The sequence below is a fragment of the Zingiber officinale genome, chromosome 3A (assembly GCF_018446385.1).
Source record: "Zingiber officinale cultivar Zhangliang chromosome 3A, Zo_v1.1, whole genome shotgun sequence".
NCBI lineage: Eukaryota > Viridiplantae > Streptophyta > Magnoliopsida > Zingiberales > Zingiberaceae > Zingiber > Zingiber officinale.
Window position 1 is genome coordinate 50,943,695 of NC_055990.1, and position 21,731 is coordinate 50,965,425.

At 38.1% G+C, this 21,731-nt stretch overlaps 1 protein-coding gene across 1 annotated transcript; it reads left to right on the top strand.

Moving 5' to 3' along the window:
- The first annotated feature begins 7,643 nt into the window (after window positions 1–7,643).
- Window positions 7,644–9,716, top strand: LOC122051873 (short-chain dehydrogenase TIC 32 B, chloroplastic-like). Its single transcript, XM_042613185.1, has 8 exons — window positions 7,644–7,906; window positions 8,140–8,374; window positions 8,461–8,540; window positions 8,630–8,783; window positions 8,903–8,981; window positions 9,078–9,162; window positions 9,258–9,304; window positions 9,397–9,716. Exons 1-8 carry the CDS (start codon window positions 7,789–7,791, stop codon window positions 9,559–9,561), a joined length of 963 nt encoding a protein of 320 aa, XP_042469119.1. The 5' UTR covers window positions 7,644–7,788; the 3' UTR covers window positions 9,562–9,716.
- Window positions 9,717–21,731: the final 12,015 nt, after the last annotated feature.

The following is a 21,731-nucleotide window of genomic DNA, read 5'->3' on the forward strand; positions in this document are numbered from 1 at the left end:
CCCTAGCAGAGGGTCTATTTCACTCAGCTGGGACTCGGGAGGGATCAATGTTATCCCTCCGCCGGTGCTGATGGTGCTGCTTGGGCACCCTTCTTTTATCCTCTTGTCGCTCAGTAGATCGTTGTCTATGTCGCCGATTGAGAGTTGAAGATTGGCAGCGGTATCCTCTCGACGCCGGTCGACTGTCGATCGATGTAAGATTGTAGCAGTTTGCGCGTGCTGTGCGTTGGTGACTGGTGAAAGGAGCAAAACATTGGCGTCCATATCTTGCCTCTTGTCGTCTTCTACTGACTGGAGGTCACATGCTGCATGGCATGTGTCCTGACCTCTTGGTGTGGCCACGCTCCCTCTGCTTTTGGCCTTTTGGGTGGTTGGTGGCTGCTCGACTGTCACCGCTCGGACGCTGTCGTGGGCTCGACCAGCGTTTCCTTCTTTCTCGCTTCCTGGGCTTCTTCCACATTTATGTATTCATTGGTCATCCTAAACTGGTGGTTGAAGTCCCTTGGCGGCTTCCTGATGAGCGACTGAAAGAATTCACCTTCAACGAGCCCTTGAGTGAAGACGTTCATCATCGTCTCGAATGAGACCGAGGGGATATCCATGGCTACTTGGTTAAAGCACATGATGTACGCTCGGAGCGCTTCCTTGGGTCTCTGCTTTAGGGTAAAGAGGCTGACACTCGTCTTCTGATAGCATCGGCTGCTAGCAAAATGGTGCTGGAATGCAGCTCGAAAGTCCTTGAAGCTATGTATGAATCCGTCCAGCAGTCTTCAGAACCAGCGCTGCACCGAGACGGAGAAAGTAGCGAGAAAGACTCGACACTTCACCCCATCTGTGTGTTAGTACAGCGTGACCCCATTATCAAACTTATCCAGATGATCATCTGGATCGGTCATTCCATTTTATTCCCCGATCGCTAGTGGGATATAGTGCCTGGGTAGAGGGTCACACAAGATCGCTTGAGAGAATTGCATATTGATCTGCTCGGGCGAAGCATGACTTCTAGGAGCCTTTCCTTTTTGCACATCCCGAACGAGAGCATCGTCCGAAGATGACCCCCTTTCTCGGTTCGCCTGAGCTATTTCTGAGGGAGTTTGGAACAAGGCACGATAAAATGGGATGGGCGTGGGCGGTGTTTTCCCCAGAGTGCCAGTCAGACCTCTATTCTGCCCCCATATGGAAATTGGTTTTGGTCGATCTTCCACTCCTGCTCATCCTCCTGCTGTCGACATCGTCGGCTGTTATACTAGACGATCAACTAGTGCCTGCTATTGCTGCTGCTCGAATATCTTCACCACTAGGGCTTGCACAAGCATGTCGAGCTACTCTTTGGTGAGCGCCACGATGGTGAGTCGTCCAGTGTCCTCCATCTTCTCAACTCGGATGCAGGTTAAGTTCCCACATACGGCGCCAAATATGATCCTGTTTGAAAGTCGATGAGATGGAAAGTTGGGGATGTGGCGCTCCCGCTGACCGCCTGTAGACTCCGCTCCGACCTGCAACATAGATTACGTCAGTGCCGAGACAGGGAAAGAGTCCCTGGAGTTGACCCTCTGATGCTCAAGTCAGTCACTGACGATGAAGTAGGAGGCGGAGCAACAATCAGAATGAACAGTGTAATACGAATAGTGTCTATTGCGTACCTCCGCCGATGCTTGGACTCCCCCTTTATATAGAGTTTCTGCTGCGCGCGTGCACTCTTCCCCAAGCGAGCGCGCGCCTCGAAATTTCTCCTAAAAAGACTTGTCAATAAAGTGTCCTTGACACAATACCTTAACGAGCCGAGCATATCTCTGATGTGACAGTGGAAGCTTTCGTTGTACGATTTTCTAGTTGACCATGTCTAGTGTTAGTGGCACTAACTCCCAAAATGATATCGATGGATATCACAGCGAGGTAGTTCCTAGGCCGAGCAAGATAGCCGCTCGGCCGGGACTTGACTGTTCCTGTGTACCACCCGCTGGGTTGGGACTTCGTTGCATGTGTCGCGTCTGGTCGGCCGGAACTCCCTTGTGCTTGTATCACATCCGCTCGGCCGAAGTTCTGCTCTGCCAATGTTGAGTCATGTTGCTTGGCCGAGCAGGGTAGCTGCTCGGCCCAGCTTCTGCATATAGTCTCCTCTTCTATCTGACGCCCACTACTCTATTGAGCGTCAATCATTTGACACCTCCCCATGTCAAAGGCGGGATCATACCGGAACCTTCTCCTCCCGGTCGGGGCATGATCGCATCACTAGCCGATGATATCTGAGCATTGACCTGATCGCCCGATCGACCGATGATATCTGAGCATTGACCGCCTTAATTTTGACCTCCACCGTAGCAGCTATCCCCTGCAGGATGGGCCAATCCTTATCACCGCATCACTCTACATATCAAAAATAAAGTTATAAAGTTGGTACTCAAGATGCATTAACTCTATTGGAAAAATAAATCGGATGGATAAAACTAAGTAAATTGAAGCAATTTTCTCTTATCATAAGTAAAGAATGAGTTTGATAGATCAAGACAAGCTATACAAAACAACAACTCCATGTTCACCTCGTTAAGATGATTGTTCAACTCTTGAAATTACAAATCTATCACTTTATAAAAAGTTTCAACGTGATAATACTAAAGATTTGTCCTTCCTTCAATATTTCATCATGATCTCCTATAAAAGACAAATAAGTCTTCTGTGTACAAGGTGACTACCTCATATTTAATACAATATAAAGAAATTTTATTCAATAACAAATCCCATCCATTATCTCTTATGGTTTGCTGTTGATGTTTGCTTAATCTTACAAGAATCATGACATTTATGATATCATGATCTTTTCTTTGTAAAACGTGCAACAAATCATTTGTGACTCTAAGCTATTCTTCATTAAGTGCATTTGAAATATAAATTTATATTTCCCAATTAATTATAGCAGATTATTTGTTTGCACCCTTTGCTTGTGATTTTTTCCCTCCTCTTCAACAAATAAAAGGATATCAATAAATGAAGGATACAAGCATATCAAACTCAACAATTTATTATAATGTGAATCCCAATGTGTGCTCCCAGTTCTTTTTAATATCCTCTCTTGATTCATATACCGTCCAGTAAAAATATCATTGTTACAAATTCTTTTAATATTTTTTTTAAAATTATTTCTCACGAAGTATGTCTCTTCACTTGCATAACGCTCTAACAATATTGTTCAATTGTGAAACCACATCAAAAAAGTAAAAATTCTCATGTGATTTTTAGTAATAGCTACAAGTGTAAGTTGCAATTAATGAGTAAAACAATGAACATAATAAGCAAACTTGTTCTCTATCCTCTCATATTCTAGCTCCATTGTATCCTTACCCCCGTAAATTAGATATAGACAATCTACTGGCACAACAAAGAATCAATAGCAGTCTTCAGTGATAAGGCAGTAGTGTCATTTACATGTATAATACCTAGAAAATATTCAATAATATTTTCTCTTTCATCTACAAACCGTAAAGTAAATGTCATTTGCTCTTTAACATATACATCACGAGTCTCATCAACCAATAAAGTAAATAATTCATCACCAAGATTTCCAAGAATAAAATTAGTGGTTAAATAGACAATGGATCTGATAATATCTTGTTGTATATCAAGCGATGTTAATTTAAGGTTTGAGGGAGCATTGTCGAGTGCAACTTTATTAATATCCTCATTATGGTAGTAAGAAATTTTAACAACTCAAGAAAATTATCATGATTTAGTTAGTTTATTGATTCATCATGACCATAAAATGATAATCCTTGACGCACAAGAGATCTTAAGCAATCAATTGATGTTATCAAACAAACATGATAATCAACGACTACCTGACTAGATTAATTGAGCAAATAAGTTTCAATATGTTGTTTTTGATTTATTAAGTCATAAGCCACCATCATACATCTGTTGTGACTACTACTTTGATTTCCAACATGTTCACGAATTTTTTTTCCTTTCTCTAATTTTTAAATCTCTCGGCAACAAAAAATCACCACAATGTTGACCATGATCTGCTTTGAATAAATATCAAAAAAGATAAAAGACCGTGTCTTTTGTAATGTTGTATTCTAGCCAATTTGGATGATTACAAAATCATATAGCTCAAAATCTTTGTTTCTCCTTTGGACAAAAATGCTAAGAAAATTCATGATTCTCAAGCTGAAACAAACCTTTTAGCAAATAGTAACATCAAACAATCTCCCTGTCATTCACAGTATACTCGATGATATTCTTTCTTAGCCCAGGATCACTAGAATACTCATTCGAGTCAGCATCAGGAGGAGGTGGTAGAGGTGGCGGAGGAGGTGGTGGGGGGAGATGTCCTGTTTGAAGTAGATTCATCTCGTATTTTCTTCAAATACTTCAACATTGATATTTTACCTAATTTATCATCAACATAATATTTTAGAAACATAATCACCTAATTTAATGATAATCATTTTCTAATAATTCAAAAAAAATAACAAACGAAATTAATAGAACTAACTTGAGAGTTAATGATCTCTTATTTTTTTCATGCATATTGGTAGATGTACTAAATTAAATGTTCACATTATAAAGACATACATTTCTAGACATATAACTATTCAATTTTAATGCTTATCCTAGAGACGATTCCTTCCGTATGCATGTACTTATAATGTTTGTGTAAATTATATAATGAGTCTATCCATGCAATAAATGATGTGATTTAATTGATCAAATTTTCGAACGATCGTTAATTAATTAATCACCTTTATATAACAAACCAAACATCAAATGCACAAACGACCTCAATATATGTAAACCCTTGATATACTTGACTAGTAAACAAAAAATATGAATATATGAAAAATTAACACTATGTTTTTCCAACACTTAAATCCATAATTGAAAGAGATCAAGCAAGAAAACTTTACCTCAATCAAAAGATATTTGCTGTGGAGTATCGATGAAGCGATGATGGTGGCGCTAGTAGTAATAACGTGTGGTGATAGCGGCGTGCAACGACAACAACGTGGACGGTAGCGATAACAACGTGCGGTGGAAGATTTTGAGGGCAAAATTAGGATTAGGAAAAGAATAAGAAGAAGATTAGGGGAGGAAGAAGAAAATGGGAAAGGGAAAAAAAAGGGAGAAGAAAAAAAGTTAGGTGGAGAGAGAAAAAAATCGGCTTGTAGTTTTAATTAAACTTTTTGTGAAAAGGTCTTAAAAATTTTAAATTTATAACTAATTTTTTTTATTTATTTTCTACTATACCTCCCAACATAACTACACCTCTTCTCGCAGTTCCTTAGTCATTGTTTTCATATTATACATAATGTACAATGAGTCGGTAAGATAATTAAGAATGTAGTTTCAAACTGGAAACTTAGAATGATTTCATGTTTCCACTATAGTGTAGTCATCTCAACAGATCAAGTCTATTTTAAGATTATTGCTAGAGTCACAAGGAATAAATTGAATAAAAAATCATACGAATTTAAATTTAGACTTATTTTTATTGTGATGACCTTGCACTCATAGCTTGCTTGGGAAAAATTGGACAGAAGACCAAATGCTGTTGGGATGGCTCGAGTAGTGCAAATCCTCTCTACCGAGTGGGATTGTTTCCTTGAAGCTCGACTGCCTGAGTGGCCCTGAGTGTTGAGTGGTTCTTAGTGGGACAACTGTTGAGCGTCGAGTGGGTCGAGTGCCTCAAGGTCCGAGAGACCCAATTGCCGAGTTACCCAAGCTTTGAGTGGTTCATGCTGATTGATCCTTCTTTCCATGGTTGTGTTGATCGAGTGTTGAGTGTCACTCGAACTCGAGTGGGTCATTGCTGCTTGAATGCTTGAATCCGAGTGGGAAAGAAAGGTCCTAAAGTTTAAATAGATCCGAACCCTCCACGATGCTTCGAAGTTAGGATAGAAAGACAAAACTATGATGACAATATAAGAGTTTCTAATAGGGGTGGAGTTAGCATGGGCCTAGTGTAGGCAAACAAAAAAATATTAATATGACAAAAAAAATTATTACATAGCCCTAAGTAAACTTCGTCCCCCCCTTTCTGTACACACCCTTCGGCCTTTGCAGTTCGCACTCCACACTCTGCAGCAAGCTACACGCCTATTGCCTCCGCCCTCTATAGCAAGCAAGGAAGCTCAATCAAAGATAACCCTAATTTCCTAAACTTTCTCTCTCTTGTTCTGCAAAAAAAGATGACAACATGACCTTTTTATTCTTTTTAAATTTCCTTTCGAATATAACTTAATGGCTAAAATTTGATTATAAATGTTTGATTTGTGGCCTCATTGTGATTTGTGAATGGGAGTTTACCGTTGCGAAGTTGCCATTTTGATTTTCAACATTGTGTTATTAAAACCGTTCTTAATAATTTGTTTTAGGAAAATATCAATTTTAGAGGTTTACCTAAACAGCTTAATTTTGTATAAAATAAATTTAAAAAATAAAATATATTATTTTTTTGTTTTGAAGAAAAAAGAGAGATGATATCTTCTATTCGAGTTGAATAATCAATTACGCTTAATAGCTAGTAGACCGTGTAACTAATAAAACTATATTTAAGATTGTAAACCACATAATCTCTTCTTTAAGCGATTCAATACAGCGCCTACATTGAATCAATATCCTAACTCCACCCCTAACTACTAAGCAAGTCGTTTGACAAAGAGGACGAGAACTGGGAAGGAGATGGATGGAGTTTATGCTCACTACTCCACGTAATTGGTCAATAATGGAATGCCCCTTTTATCCAAGGCCATAACCTCTTTATATAGAAAATCCAATCCTCAACCGTTTACCATCAATGATGTAAGTTGATCTGCTTGAATAAATTTTATCCCGACTAATCCAATAATTGAGCCACGCAAATCACGCCTACAATTTAGTGTAATGTGGGTCCTATATTTATGAAAGAGAGGCTGTCCCTAAACATGTTAACAACTTTAATTATTGTGATTCATTATAAATCAACTTCAAACTACTTAACTCTCCATGTAGAATTAATATCTCATTTGTAATAAAGTCTCTCTCTGTCTACCATTTTTTTGTAGGGATTTTTATACTCCTTAATGTCCGTTAATTTATTGTACATTAGTTAATCCAATCTCATTTTGACTTAGTATACTTGATTAATATATTATTAGTATATATATAAATATATTTGTCTCTTGCATCACTATATACAGATTCAATGTTTTATTATTTTAGGAATGCAATTTAATAATTCTCTAAGAATCTATTTTAGTTATATATCAATAATTATTAGAATCAGGTGTTCTAAATTTTCATCAAAACTTAATTGGTCAATAGTGGAAGAAGAAGAGGATCAGAAGCTTCTCTTAAATGCTTCTAGCTTTAGTCAATTTTCTGTTGGAATCATCCGCCAATGAATACCTTTTAAAATCACGCTCATGATTCTTTAGTTAAAGATACGTATAGCAAATATACAAAATAATCAAATTAAATGATGATCGACGAAGAAAGTGTTAGATTACAAAGGAGAGGACTTTGATTTTTTATTTTGTGTCATACAACTAAAAATTAATATTCTAAACTATGAGGATTAGAATAATAAATAACAAATTATAGAGGATCAAATACAATGTTTTTGTTTTGTTTTTTTACGACAACTTCCGCGTTTCATCCCACAAGTTGTCCATTTTTAAGTAATGGAATCGTTATAAATAATTATCCCCTTGTTGCTGCACATCTCATCCTCTTCTTCTCCGCTTAGCTCTTCCGCCTCATCGCCTTCTTGATCTTTCTCTTCCTTTTTCAGGGCTACTCCGACCCCAAGCCATGGGTTACTTCAGGGAAGCCACCGGCATTAAAGGCCCCAGCGGATTCGGATCCGGCAACACCGCCGAGGAGGTCACCAAAGGCATTGACGCCTCCCATCTCACCGTCATCATCACCGGTTTACTCTCCGTCCCTCTCGGTTATCTTTTCTTAATCTTCCGCATTCCACCCCTAAATCTGGAGGAGTTGGTCATGAGAAAAGATTACTAGTTAAAACCAACAGATTTTGGGAAAATTTTCTGTTTGCTGTAAAGATCTGAGTTTTTTTTCACACTAGATCTTGTTGCCGGAAAAAAAAAAGAACAAAAAATCGATCTCGATGGCATTGATGAGATTCTTCTTGAAATCCAGGTGGAAGCAGTGGTATTGGAGCCGAGACTGCGAGGGTGTTGGCCTTCAGAGGAGCCCATGTCATCATCGGCGCAAGGAACTTGGAAGCTGCCAACAATGTGAAACAAAGGATTCTACAAGGCCAAATCTCACCTGCTAGAGTTGACATCATACAGATTGATGTTAGCTCACTCAGATCTGTAAGAGCCTTCGCCGACAAATTCCTTGCAATGGATCTGCCTCTCAATGTTTTGATGTAAATTCCTGCATGGATCTCCTGCTCTGTGTTACATGTCCTGTCAATTTTCTGGGCCAAATCTCACGTATTCAATTTATTTTCAGTAACAACGCTGGTATCATGTACTGCCCGTTCCAACTCTCCGAGGATGGTGTGGAGATGCAGTTTGCCACTAATCATCTTGGTGTGGTTCTTCACACTTCCCAGATTAGCTTTTCTTCCTCCCAAGTATTCATCAGGATTTTGAGTTTAACATGGTCCTTCCAATTTCAGGTCACTTTTTGTTGACAAATCTTCTCCTTGAGAAAATGAAAGCTACAGCAGCGAAGACGGGGATCGAAGGCCGCATCGTGAATCTATCCTCGGTAGCTCACATTGGACCTTATAGTGAAGGAATCAAGTTCGATAAACTCAATGACAAGAAGGCGTAAGTGATAACTAGCTGTCTGAGTCAGGCATATGGATTTTCAATTTTTCATGACTTCAAGATTTTAGTGTTCTCTTCCATTCAATCAATTGATGGTTTCCGTCTTGTTTAATTTGCAGATACAATGATAAATTGGCCTATGGGCAGTCCAAATTGGCAAACATCTTGCACTCCAATGAGCTCGCGCGGCGCTTGAAGGTACTTAGCTTCTAAGTTCTAATGGGCTAGAACAGATGCTGTTTGTAAAAAAACTGAAGAAATTTATCTCATAGCATACGAATTCATGATTAACAGGCAGAAGGTGCAAATGTCACAGCAAATTCTGTTCATCCAGGTCTGGTTAGGACAAACTTGGGAAAATATTCTCCCGTCTTCATGAGTATGTTACCTAAACCTTCCAACTCATTGTTGATGTACTTCCTAGCGGCGGTTGTCTGTGAACTCAGATCTCAAATTTGTTGCTTTTGCTTTCAGCGGTGTTGAAAACCGTCACTTGCGTCCTGTGGAAGAACATACCGCAGGTCTGTCACACTTGCTGAATAACCTTGTATACTTGCTAGAATTTGTTCCCACAACGATTGAGCACCAACACTCTCCATCTTCACAATTACAGGGAGCAGCAACCTCGTGTTATGTGGCAGTGCATCCGAATCTGAAGGGTGTGAGCGGGAAGTACTTCGCCGACTCCAACGAGGAGAAGCCGAGCAACATGACCAGAGATGCAGTATTGGCTAAGAAGCTCTGGGATTTCAGTGAACAACTCGTTCATTCAAAATAAGAGGAGGTTGTTGTACGAGTTCTAAGTTTTACGTGGCTTGTTACTGGTTGCGATAGTGTGTGGCTCAAGAGTAATGCTGTTATTGTCTGCTACATAGCTTGTACTGCTATAGATTAAGCATATATGAAATAAATTGACCGTACTAGTTGTCACAAGCCTGGGTTCCTCCCTTCGTTCTAAAAGCTAAAAGTAAATTATTTCTCCCACCCGGACAGCACCCTCCCTCCCACCTCCGACAGCACCCTCCCTCCCACCTCCGACAGCACCCTCCAACCATATTTGTCTCTCTTGAAATGACTTTTATGTCCTCTTTTTTAAAATAACAAGTTACTTGTATTTTTTAATTTTTATTATGTATTAATCAATTTTATTTATTATTTTTAATTAATTTTTATTTTTTTTATTTTTTTATTTTATATAATTATATATGTCAAAATCTTCCCTCCTTTTAAATTATCCCCCTCCAATCCTTGACACATGATATATGTTAGAACTTTTCATTTTCATTAAATTACTTACCCTCCAACCCTTGACACCTATGAAAACACCTCATCCCGTTAAATTACTCCTCATCAACCCTTAACACATGTCAGAACCTCCTCTCCCTTACCCAACCTCCAACCCTTGATACTTGTTAAAATACTCCTCTCCCTTTAAACTACCCTTTCCAACCTTTCACACATGTCAGAATCTTTCCTCTCTTTAAATTATCCTCCTTTCAACTCTTGACATATGTCAGAACTTCTCCTCCCTTTAAATTACCCTCCTTCCAATTCTTGATACATGTTAGAACCTCTCACTCTCTTTAAATTACCTACCCTCCAATCCTTGACACATGTCAAAAAACCATCATCCCTTTAAATTATCCCCTCCAACCTCTAAAACATGTCAGAACCTCTTCCTTAAATTATCTACCCTCCAACTCTTGACACATGTCAGAACCTCCTTTAAATCCTCATCTCACACATCATTTTTAGTCACTCTTCAATCACACCTCCCTCCAGTGCTATCTCCCTCTTAACTTCTCATTCTCTCTTCTTAGAACATAGCTATCTTCTTAGTCATTACTTTTCGTAATTCATAGAAGAAAATTATGAATGACTATTTGAATTTATTTTCAGATAGTTGGTCAATTAAGAATGATGTTCCTAGTGGAGAGAGTATATCCAACAACAGTCATGATTATACAGCCGAATTTACCACAGATCAGATTAGTTATTATCGTTATTTTATACATATTCGCTATTTATTTTATAAGTAGAGAAATTATGTTAAGATTGGATAATGTTATACTTATACATCTTTGTTATATTTTTTTTATATAGATATTTAAAAGTAGAGAAGACATGATAAATTGGGCGAAAACAGTTGGTCTGAAGAATGGTATTGTAGTGGTTATTAAAAATTCTGCTAATTTAAAAGGTGTCAAGCTGCCAAAGTGTCATCTTATGTGTGAAAGAGGTGGAAAGAACAAACTGCCATGATATCTAGTTGATGGTCAATCCTTAAAAAAAATACTGGGACTAAAAAATATGAATGCCCATTTGAGCTGCGAGGTATATCAATACCTCCAGATGGTGGGATGTGGGCTTTAAGGGTTGTTTGTGATTTTCATAATCATCAATCAGCAGAATATATTGATGGTCATGAGTACCCATGTAGGTTAAAACCAATAGAGAAAGAATTTGTGCTCAACATGGCCAACAACACTACACCTCGTGGAATTCTTAGTATTTTGAAGGAAAGAAATCCGTCAAACACTACGAGGATAAAAAGTATTTACAATGTCATTTTCATAAGCAAATCCACTAAACGGAGCAACCTAAATTCTATTCAATATGTCTTGAAGTAATTAATCAAGAAAGAATACCTCCATAATTACCATACAAATCTAGACACCAACGAAATCACAGACATTTTTTGGGTTCATCCAAAAAGTCTAGAGTTGTCTGTCAACTTTTTGTCTGTATTGATCATTGATATATACAAGACCAATGAGTATCAGATACCACTATTGGAGGTTGTGGGTATTACATACATAATGCGAACTTACTCACTTATATTCGCATATCTTAGTAATGAGAGGATAGAGCAACTGACATGGTCATTAAGTATCTTAAAGAAGTGGATGGTTAAAAAGGAGGCATTGTTGCCATTGATATTTGTTTCAGATCGGGATTTGATACTTATTAATGTCATTGAAACATGTTTTCTCAATGCACGTCACATCCTTTGTATTTGCCATATAAACCAGTGTGTAATGAAGAAATGCACCCCTATGCTAGTCTGAAGTGGGAACGTTTTTATGCATCATGGTACTCATTCATTAATTCATCAACACAGTGGTCTTACCAACAGAAGTGGGATGTCATACGAGAGGAGTATCAACGATTCGAGGGTGTTCTAAATTACCTTTGGGAGACATGGTTACACCCTTAGAAAGAGTGATTTGTTTCAGCATAGGTTGATACATGTATGCACCTCAAGAGCAATTAAAATCAAAGGTATAGTCACTTTATAGCTTTATTATTTTAATTTCGTTCATTATTGTACTATTTCAATTCTTTTCATTATTAAAATATAATATATTTTTTTATTACAAGACAGAGTCTGCACATACGAGATTGAAATTATATTTGGGAGATATCATGTCATCCCTACAAATATCTTTTGAAAAAATATAAAAGATGTTGAGAATTTAGTTCGGAGATATTAAGAAGTCGTTCGAGAGATCTCTCAACATTCCACGCTATCAACATTAAATGATGAAATTTCCATTCAAATAAGATGTCAAATTTCATTAGAGGCAATGTAGTTGATTTTTGGTCAGCTAAAATGTGTTGAGGAAGCATCTCACCAGTTAGCTAGCAAATGCAACTGTTTTATCAAAATTGTATACGGATTGCCATGTGAGCATGATCTTGCACATTACCATTACTTTTTCATTCCAATTGCGCTACAGAGTATCAACGGTCATTGGAGGAGATTGTATAGGCGCACACATCGATTTAATGATGAGGGAGCACGACCCAACAGGGCATCCCACGTTATTGAGATATTAGATGGGATGGATCCACATATGCGAGAGCATATGTTAGACAAGTTTTTAGATATGATAGATCCATCTCAAAGTACAGTTCGAGCCCCTTCGTACAATACAGAACATAGAGGTTGACCTATAGGTAGAGATGAGCAAAGTAAACGTCGCATACCTTCTTTTGCAGATGCATCCACTTCAGGATCTAGGGTCTCTCAACCGATTGCAACATCTCGAGGGAAAGGAAGATGTGGAAGGGGTTCGAAGGTTCGCAATACTCAAATGACTCATGATCACTCTCCAATTCCACCCATCCTTGATACATATATTGAGAAATTACCTGTGCCTCTACAGCGTTATATTTCTCACACTGTTGACGTTCAACCTGACGGTCACTATGGATTCAGGGCAATAGCTGCACTAATTAGGTATCGTGAAGAAGGTTGGTTTCAAGTACGATTCGAGCTTATAGAAGAGATTCAACAAAATAAGGATCTATATGATCAACTTTATCCAGATCAAAATTTGGTAGTCAATCTATTATTCTCATTAAATTAGTTCGAACCGTGGACACCAGAAATGTATTGGATAGACTCTATGCCTTTGGAAATTGTCATTGCATCAAGATACAATCTTGTACTATATACATTTGGTGAGAATGCTGGGAGTTGTTTTACTCACTTGCCATTAAGAACTCATCCAGTTTCAAACCAAGAGCATAGAGAACTAGCTATTGCCCATGTTGGCAATTACTTCGTGCAAGTTTTCTTATACTCTCATTACCCTGTACATCCATTCCAACGTGGTGGTGGCAACATTCATCATATGAAGCTAAAGGATGGATCGTTCATTTTAGGGCACGTGTTCATTTGTGGTACGAAGTAATAGGTACACTACTAAACTCGTCGGGAGCAGAATTTGGAGACAATATTGATTAAAATTTTTATTTTTATGTATTTTTTTTTGTGTATTATTACATGTATTCTTCATTTGAAAAAAAATTTATTCGTAAGTTATAAATGTGGTTACTATTAATTGTTAATGTTTTTATTACTTATATGTATATATATATATAATTTTTATTTTGATCCATATTTATATATATATTTTTTAAATTTTTACAAATAATAACTCTTAAAATTTAGGATAAAAAATAAACAAAAATTACAAACATATAATAAAAAAAATTATTCAAAAAGAAAAATAAAACTGATAAAAAAATAAAATTGATAAAAATAAGAAAATCGGTTAAAAAAAATAAAACCAATAAAAAAACCGAAACTAAGAAAAATAGGAAAACGGTATATAAGGGTAAACTATTATAAAATTGAGGTGGGACCGGGAAGGGAGCTGTGTCGGGGGAGGAGGGGGGTTGTGAAAGCTTCTAAAATTACTATTAATCCTAATCCATGTTACACTTGGTTTCATTTTAGATTTAAAGTATCTATATATAGATACCATATTTAAAAATTTTAAAGAATCATATTTAAAAATTTTACTCTAAGTTTTAGATATGATACTAAAAAAATAATTATATCAGTTATTCTATATATTCCTTAAATTATACATAATTCTCTAAATTTTGAAAATAAATTTTATTTCTTAAATATTATAGAAGAGAAAAAAAAAATAGAGAAGTTAATATATAATATATTGAAAAATAAATATTTAAATTTAATAAAATATTTTTTAATTTTAAATTATATATTTTAGATAGTATGATACTTAGCGTCTCTAATGAAACGGTTTTTTTTTTCCAGATTTTTATTTTTCTCTACCCTACGGATCAACGAAAATCAAGAGTTCGATGTTCGAGAATACCCAGCTTCTACTTCTCTCTTCGTTATGTTGGTGGAGGCCATCAAAAATAAAAGAAACCTTTAAACCATTTACTACTGATCTTTCTTGTTCAATTTAGACTGTAACTGGCAATTTAAGCACTTGGAGGCAGTTGGCATGGTATGCAGATTTGATTGGATTTGCTAGGGCAAAATATTTAGTAATTTATTTATATATCTTTTACTGTAGAACTGACAATACTGAATTATTGAGGATAAATAATAATATATTTTTCTTCGGTAGATTTGATTGAAGTTGTCCTCGGAGTAATGATGAACGGCAGATTGTCTATTCAATTTTACAAATATTTAAGAGTAAAATTTTAATTTTGATAAATTAATAAATAAATTGTTTTAATGAACAATAAATTTAAAAATATTAAATTGTCCTACGAGCATTTTCTCATTTATTTTAATAGTTAATAATTTTTTTTTTTATAAAATCAGACCGGCTACTGGACATTTATTAATGTAAATTGAATTGGTAACTGATGCCAACATATTGTAGAGTTGGTTTAAGTTTACTATTCCACATAGGTCATCCGAGTTGATATGTGATGGGATACTTACCATATGAGATCGTGGAGTCGAAACTCAGGGTAGTCAGGGTGTAAATCTTCGGTCTCTGTGCAACTCACCCCACCTGTCACATGCTCGCTCAGGATGCTATGATTTATCTCCCTCGTGATGACTTTGGGTCGGGTACGACGGGAGCGCTGGAGGTGAGCGATTTCACCTTTTGCCACAAGTTGCCCTATTGACTTAAAATTTTTCTATTCGCCATCAATGCACACAAGTTTTTCTTATTGGATTCAATTAAATTAATCCTATCCATTAATAGAGTAACGCTATGGATGATCTATCTATTTAATCTATATTGTAGATGTCTATCTATATTGTCTATATCTATAAATATATTATTATTAATATAATAGTCAAAGTTGCGCTCCTAAGCATCGTGAGTCGTGGAACCCGAATGAGCTATGCTTATGAACATCCCGAGCGCCCAAGTTGTCTAACCCGAATGGATAGTGCTCCCAAGTGTCTAGTCATCGAACCCGAATGAATTGCGCTCCCAAGCTCCAGAACGTTGATCGCTAGATCTCCTAGTGGTCAAATCCCGAGTGTCGAGCACCTCGAGTCCGAATGATTTGAGTTATTAGTGTAAGAAGTATTAGGTAATTAAATCTATATTTTAATAATGATAAAGAGTTTAAATTTAAGTTGTCTTGTTATTTAATAAGTGTAAATAAGTTGTAGGAAAATCTTAAGTTATCTTAGATAAAAGTCTTGATGGATTATAGGCAGGTAGAAAGTTCTAATCGCGGTTAGACAACGAAGTTCTTAACCTGAGGACTGGACAAAATATTGGCAGGTCGAGGACTTTGGGTGAAGTCCTATAGTCGAGGACTCTAGGTGAAAATTCTAGAGGTTGCGAACACCAGGTGGAACACTAGACGAGTCATGGATCGAACATTCAACATAAAGTCCTGAAGTTTCGAACGTTGAGCAAAAGTCCAGACGATATGGAGGAGAGTCTAGTAAAAGGTAATTTCTCCTGAGAGGAATAGGTGAAGGCGCCTTCCCCGAAGAGGGAACAGTAGCCGTCGGTCTGACCTAGAGTTTTATGCGAAACTCAAAGTCAAGATTGGATAGTCCGGAAGCAGTCAAAAGTTAATTTTTTATACTGTTTGTCTATTATTCTAACTCCATTTTGTTGGGAAACTAATATTTTTGTAGGTAGAGGTTGTTACCTTGTTCGATCAACAAAACATTGGGATTAGCTGTCCGAACCCTAGTGATCAGATCAGCTCACGGCTAGCCTCAACAAAGGGATTGATCGACCGAATATCGAGTTCAGTTGACCGAATAGTGGATAAGCAGCAGACTGATCGGACCAGGTTGATCGGATCAGATAAGCCGGGGTTCATCGGTGGATTGGTTGACCAAACGAAGACTCATCCGAAGCTGCAACATTTATACATGAAGCCGGGCTGATTCATGTAGGATCAGTCGATCGATCAAGGGGATCGGTCGATCAATCAGCGTCGAGTCAAACACTGATCCTGAGATCAGTAGATATGTATCAAGTAAAACTTGGCTATAAAAGGAGGTCTCGACCAGCACTTTGTGACAACGAATTCAAATAACTTCTGCTCTTGTGCGCTACTCTAAAGACAAGTCCACGAAGTCGTAATGTTGTTCTGACGACCGAAAGCTTGCATCTCCAACCCTCTAAGTTGTCGGTATAGTTTTTTATTTATTGCACTTAATCTACTCAATTGTAGTTGCACTTGTCTTTGTAATTCTCTGAATTGATAGTGAATTGCCCAAAGTAAACACTCAATGAGTGTGAGTCTTAGAGTATGAGTCATCACAAGCTCCCAACTAAGTAAAACCAAAAGTGTCAGCTTGGTTTTCGATTGCTTGATTTTCTTTCTTACTATTCCGCTGTGTTTACTTTGCTTTTCGAAAAATGAATGTGAAATCCACGAGCATTATTCACCCCCGCTATCGCTTTCGATCCTACAATTAGTATTAGAGCAGGGGGTTTGAATCAGTTAAACCACCATTTAAGCAACTTTTTCGTGGTTTAATTTTTTAATTTTTCGGAATCGATCAAAAACGATATAATTGCCCCTTTCGATCATTCTTTCTTGCAATTGATTTTTTTTCTCAAAATTGGTGTAACACCACTTGAGTTCTTTAGTATTTTTTTCTTCTTTATACCACATTGCTAATTCAAGACTATGTCTCGGGACAAGTTTTCATATTTTATTGTGTGCAAGATTTAACTTTCAATGGCTTACCAAGAAAGTTATAGCACTGCGCGACCACAACTCTTCTCCGGCGAAGATTTTGGTAACTGGAAGAGCTGAATGGAGTATCATATCAAAACACAAGTCGAGATGTAAATAATCATCCAAACCGGCTTCGTGCTTCCACTCGACGGTACTGGAAAACTAGTATTATGTGAAAATTGGGTCAACGTGTAATGAAGAAGATCGAAGCTGATACAAAAGCAACCCATACCCTTAAATGTTGCTTAACTAAAGAGAAATTGAACTGGGTTGACCCCTTCAACAGTGCTAAGGAATTATAGGAAAAGCTTATCGAGTTGCACGAGGGCACCTCCGACACTAAGGTAAGCAAATGAGACTTGATTTTAAATAAATTATATAATATTAAGATGCAGGATGATGAGTCAGCAAATTAACTCCACACTTGGATCCAAGACCTGCTTAACAAACTCCATGCGATCGGACAAAAACTAGAGAATCACGACGTCATCAGGTATGCCCTTAACGCTTTTCTGAGTAATACCTCGTGGGCATCGATGGTAGATGCTTACAAGGTATCTAAGGATCTTTCTTTATAATTAAACTAGATGAGCTATTTTCAGAATTTGAACTTCATGAATAGACTAATGCAAGTCTGATAGAGAAAGGTATTGCGTTAATTGCAAGTACAAGTTAGAAAAAGGAGTCTAGGAACAAGCAACGAACTAAACTCGAGTCCAAAGACAAATTAGACTCAGAAGATGATGAAGAAATTACCATAGAGCTTGTCAACCTAGTACGAAAATTGTATGAGAAAAAGAAGGGCTCCACAAAATGCGAGATCAAGTAGGTAATCCAGTCAAAGACAATGCAACCAAGTCCAACCACAAAAGTCAAGTCTAAAATCACCTACTACAGCTGCAACAAGAAGGGATACATCAAAGAGAACTGTCTAAATCAAAAGGAAACGAAAAAGTAGTGGAAGAAGAAGGCATTGCAGGCAACGTGGGATGAATCTTCATTGGAAAACTCTGACGAAGATCTTGAACAAACGAGCTTCCTCGTACTTTGGGTCTGAGAACAAGTCATCGAATCTGAGTTCAAGACATAATTAGAAGCTAAGTTCGAGTGAAGCCATGGATCCGTATCCGGTTCAGAAGGTTCCAAATCCACTATAAACATCACTCTGGTTAGATTGCATAATTTGATTTTGTACTTGTCTAGAAAATTAGCTAAATCCAATCTCCGGGTCAAGTCACTTAAAGAGGAGGTCAAAGCTCTCAAGGAAGTGACTAAACCAAACTCCTTGATCGAATCTATTCAAGCTAGAACTTCAACTCAAGCCCAACAACTTGAGAAAGAAAATTCTAACTTAAAAAGTCAAGTGAAGGAACTTAGGGACTCATTGGAACAGTTTGATTTAACTTCCAAAAATATTGACCTAATTCATGGGAAATAAAGGGCCGTATACAACCGATCCAGACTTCGATATAAGGCTAAACATAAATTCAAATCTTATCTATCTCTTGTTAATCAAATAAATATAAAAGTGGTCCAAGCATGGGTCCTTAAGTCGATTTTTGGTCCTGGTCTTCCGCTCCGTTTTCACTTGCATTGGTCCGGGTGTTCTTATCTGGCTCCGCTTGCTTGGGTGTGTTGGTGCAGTAAGCATCCGACGATCGAACCTAAGTTTTGATAATGGAAAAGAGTTCAAAGTTAAGGTCATTTGAGATCTAACATGTTTAAATGAGTTTGTAGAAAAGTCCTAAGTATACTTAGGCAAAAGTCCTAGTTGTGGTTAGGCAGGTGAAAAACCCTAGGGGGTGGTAACCCTAGGCGGAAAGTCTTGGCGGGTCGAGGGCTTGGGGCAAAAGTCTTAGAGTCGAGGACTCTAGGTGAAAAGTCTTGGTGTCGCGAACCAGGTGAAAGACTCGGCGGGTTGTGGAGTGGACGTCCAGCAGAAAGTCCTGGAGCATCGAGTGCTGAGCAAAAGTCCAGTTGGTCTAGAGGATCAACTGGCAATAGGAAAACTCTCCTGAGTGGAGTAGGTGAGGACGCGTTCCTCGGTGAGGGAACAGGAGGCGTCGGTTCGACCTAGGGTTTTCGGACGGGAAATCCGAAGTCAGAACTGGATAGTCCAGAGACTGTCATACACTTATGTTTGACTTATTTTGTTGTGCTAAACTCTGTCTTGCAGGATATGATTTGTATTTTGGACTAACCTATCTTGCAGGGGATGAAAAAGAAGCAAAAGGATAAGATAAACAGTCCTGAGGCACCCTCTATGGAGCTTGGAGGCGCCTTGTGTCACTAGTTGATGACCTTCACATAGCAGGGTAGAGGGCGCCCTCCATGGAGCTGAGGGCACCCTAGACGCTGGGCAGAGGGCGCCCTCCATGCGGTTGGAGGCACCCTCGGGCGGATAAGCGGCGAAGAGGTCAGAGCTCATTCACGCTGAGGATTTGGTGCGGATGAGGGCACCCTCCATGGTGTTTGAGGCGCCTTCAACAGGCTTTATAAGGCAGGTTCGAGCAGAAGCAAAGGAACAACTCAAATCTATGATCTTTCTTCCGTGTGCTGCTAGAAAAACATTCCGATAAAGTTGTGACAAGACACCGACAACCCAAAGCTTCAAAGTCTACTGTTTTCATTGTCGGTATAACTTTCGTTATGATTTTACTATACTTAATCACTGTACTATAAATTGTAATATTTCCGGATTGATAATGATTGTCCAAAGTAAACGCTCAACGAGCGTGGGCCTGGAGTAGGAGTCACCCCAGGCTCCGAACCAAGTAAAAAACTTGGTGTTTGCGTGTTTCCATTATTATTTACTTTTCCACTGCATTTTACTCTTAATCTTTTCCGAAATGAAAGTGAAAGTCACGAGCGCTATTCACCCCCCTCTAGCGCTTTCGATCCAACAATTGGTATTAGAGCGGGGTCACATCGAATTGGTGAAACCACCATTCAAGCAAATTTTTCGTGGTAGTTTTTCAAGTTTTCGGAGTCGATCAGAATCGATAAAATTACCGCCTTTCGATCTATTTTTTTTCGTAATCAAATTTTTTCCTCGAAGTTGGTGCAACACCACTTGAGTTCATGTTTAATTTCTTAATCTCACACTACTAATCCAAGACTGAGTCTTGGAACAAGTTTTATGTATTTTTGTGTGTGCAACATTTTTTTTCAACAATGGCCCATCAAGAAGGCTACAGCACAGCCCACCCGCCGCTCTTCTCCGGTGAAGACTTCGGCTACTGAAAGGGCCGAATGGAGTCTTACATTCAAACTCAGTTTGAGATGTGGATGATCATCAAGACTGACATCGCACTTCCACTCGACGACTCAGGAAAACCACTATCATGTGAGAATTGGGATGCAAGTACCATAAAGAAGGTCGAAGCCAACGCAAAAGCTACATGTACCCTTCAATGTGGTCTAACAAAGGAGGAGCTAAATCGAGTTGGACCATTCTCAAGTGCCAAAGACTTATGAGAGAAGCTAATTGAGCTGCATGAAGGGAGTTCTGACACAAAAGTAAGTAAAAAGGATATGTTTTTTAATAAATTATATAACATTAAATTACAGGAGGGTGAAACAGCAAGTCAATTGCATGCACGTATCCAAGACCTCCTCAACAGTCTCCACGCAATCAGACAGAAGATGGAGAATCGAGACATAATCAGGTATGCGTTAAACGCTTTTCCGAGGAATACTTTGTGGGTATCTATGGTAGATGCTTACAAGGTATCCAAGGATCTTTCTTTAATTAAGTTAGATGAACTTTTTTTGGAATTTGAATTACACAAATAGATTAATACACGCCCTGCCGAGAAGAGTATTGCCTTGATTGCAGGTACAAGCAAAACCCGGGAAGCAGAAATAAAGCGTAAAACCGAACCAGAGTCCGAAAAAGAACCAGACACAGAAGATGACGACAATGAGATAGAAGCCAAACTCATCAACCTAGTACGTAAGCTCTACAAAAAGGAGGCGTTCACAAAGAAGGATATCAAGAAGGTGGTTCAGTCCAAAAAGGTACAAACGAGTCCAAAGGTAAAGTTCGAAGTAACCTGCTATGGGTGAAATCAAAAGGGACACGTCAAGGCCAATTGTCCAAACCTAAAAGAAGCAAAGAAGCAGAGGAATAAGAAAGCACTACAGGCAACATGAGATGAGTCCTTTTCAGAAGACTCTGATGAAGAGCTCGAACAGACGAGCTTTCTTGCACTAATAGTCCGGGAACACATCGACGAATCAGAGACCAAAAGTGAATCAAAAGCTGAGTCTGAGCGAAGCCATGGATCCGTATCAATTTCCAAAGGGCCCAAACCCACTGTAAGAAATTCACTGCATAATTTAGTTAATTATTTAATGCACAAGTTAGCTAAATCAAATGTCTGGGTCAAATCACTTCAAAATGAGGTAACATCCCATAAAGAAGTGACTAACCCTAGCTCCTTGACTGATCTCATTCAGACTTGAACCTCAACTCAAGTCCAAAAGCTTGAG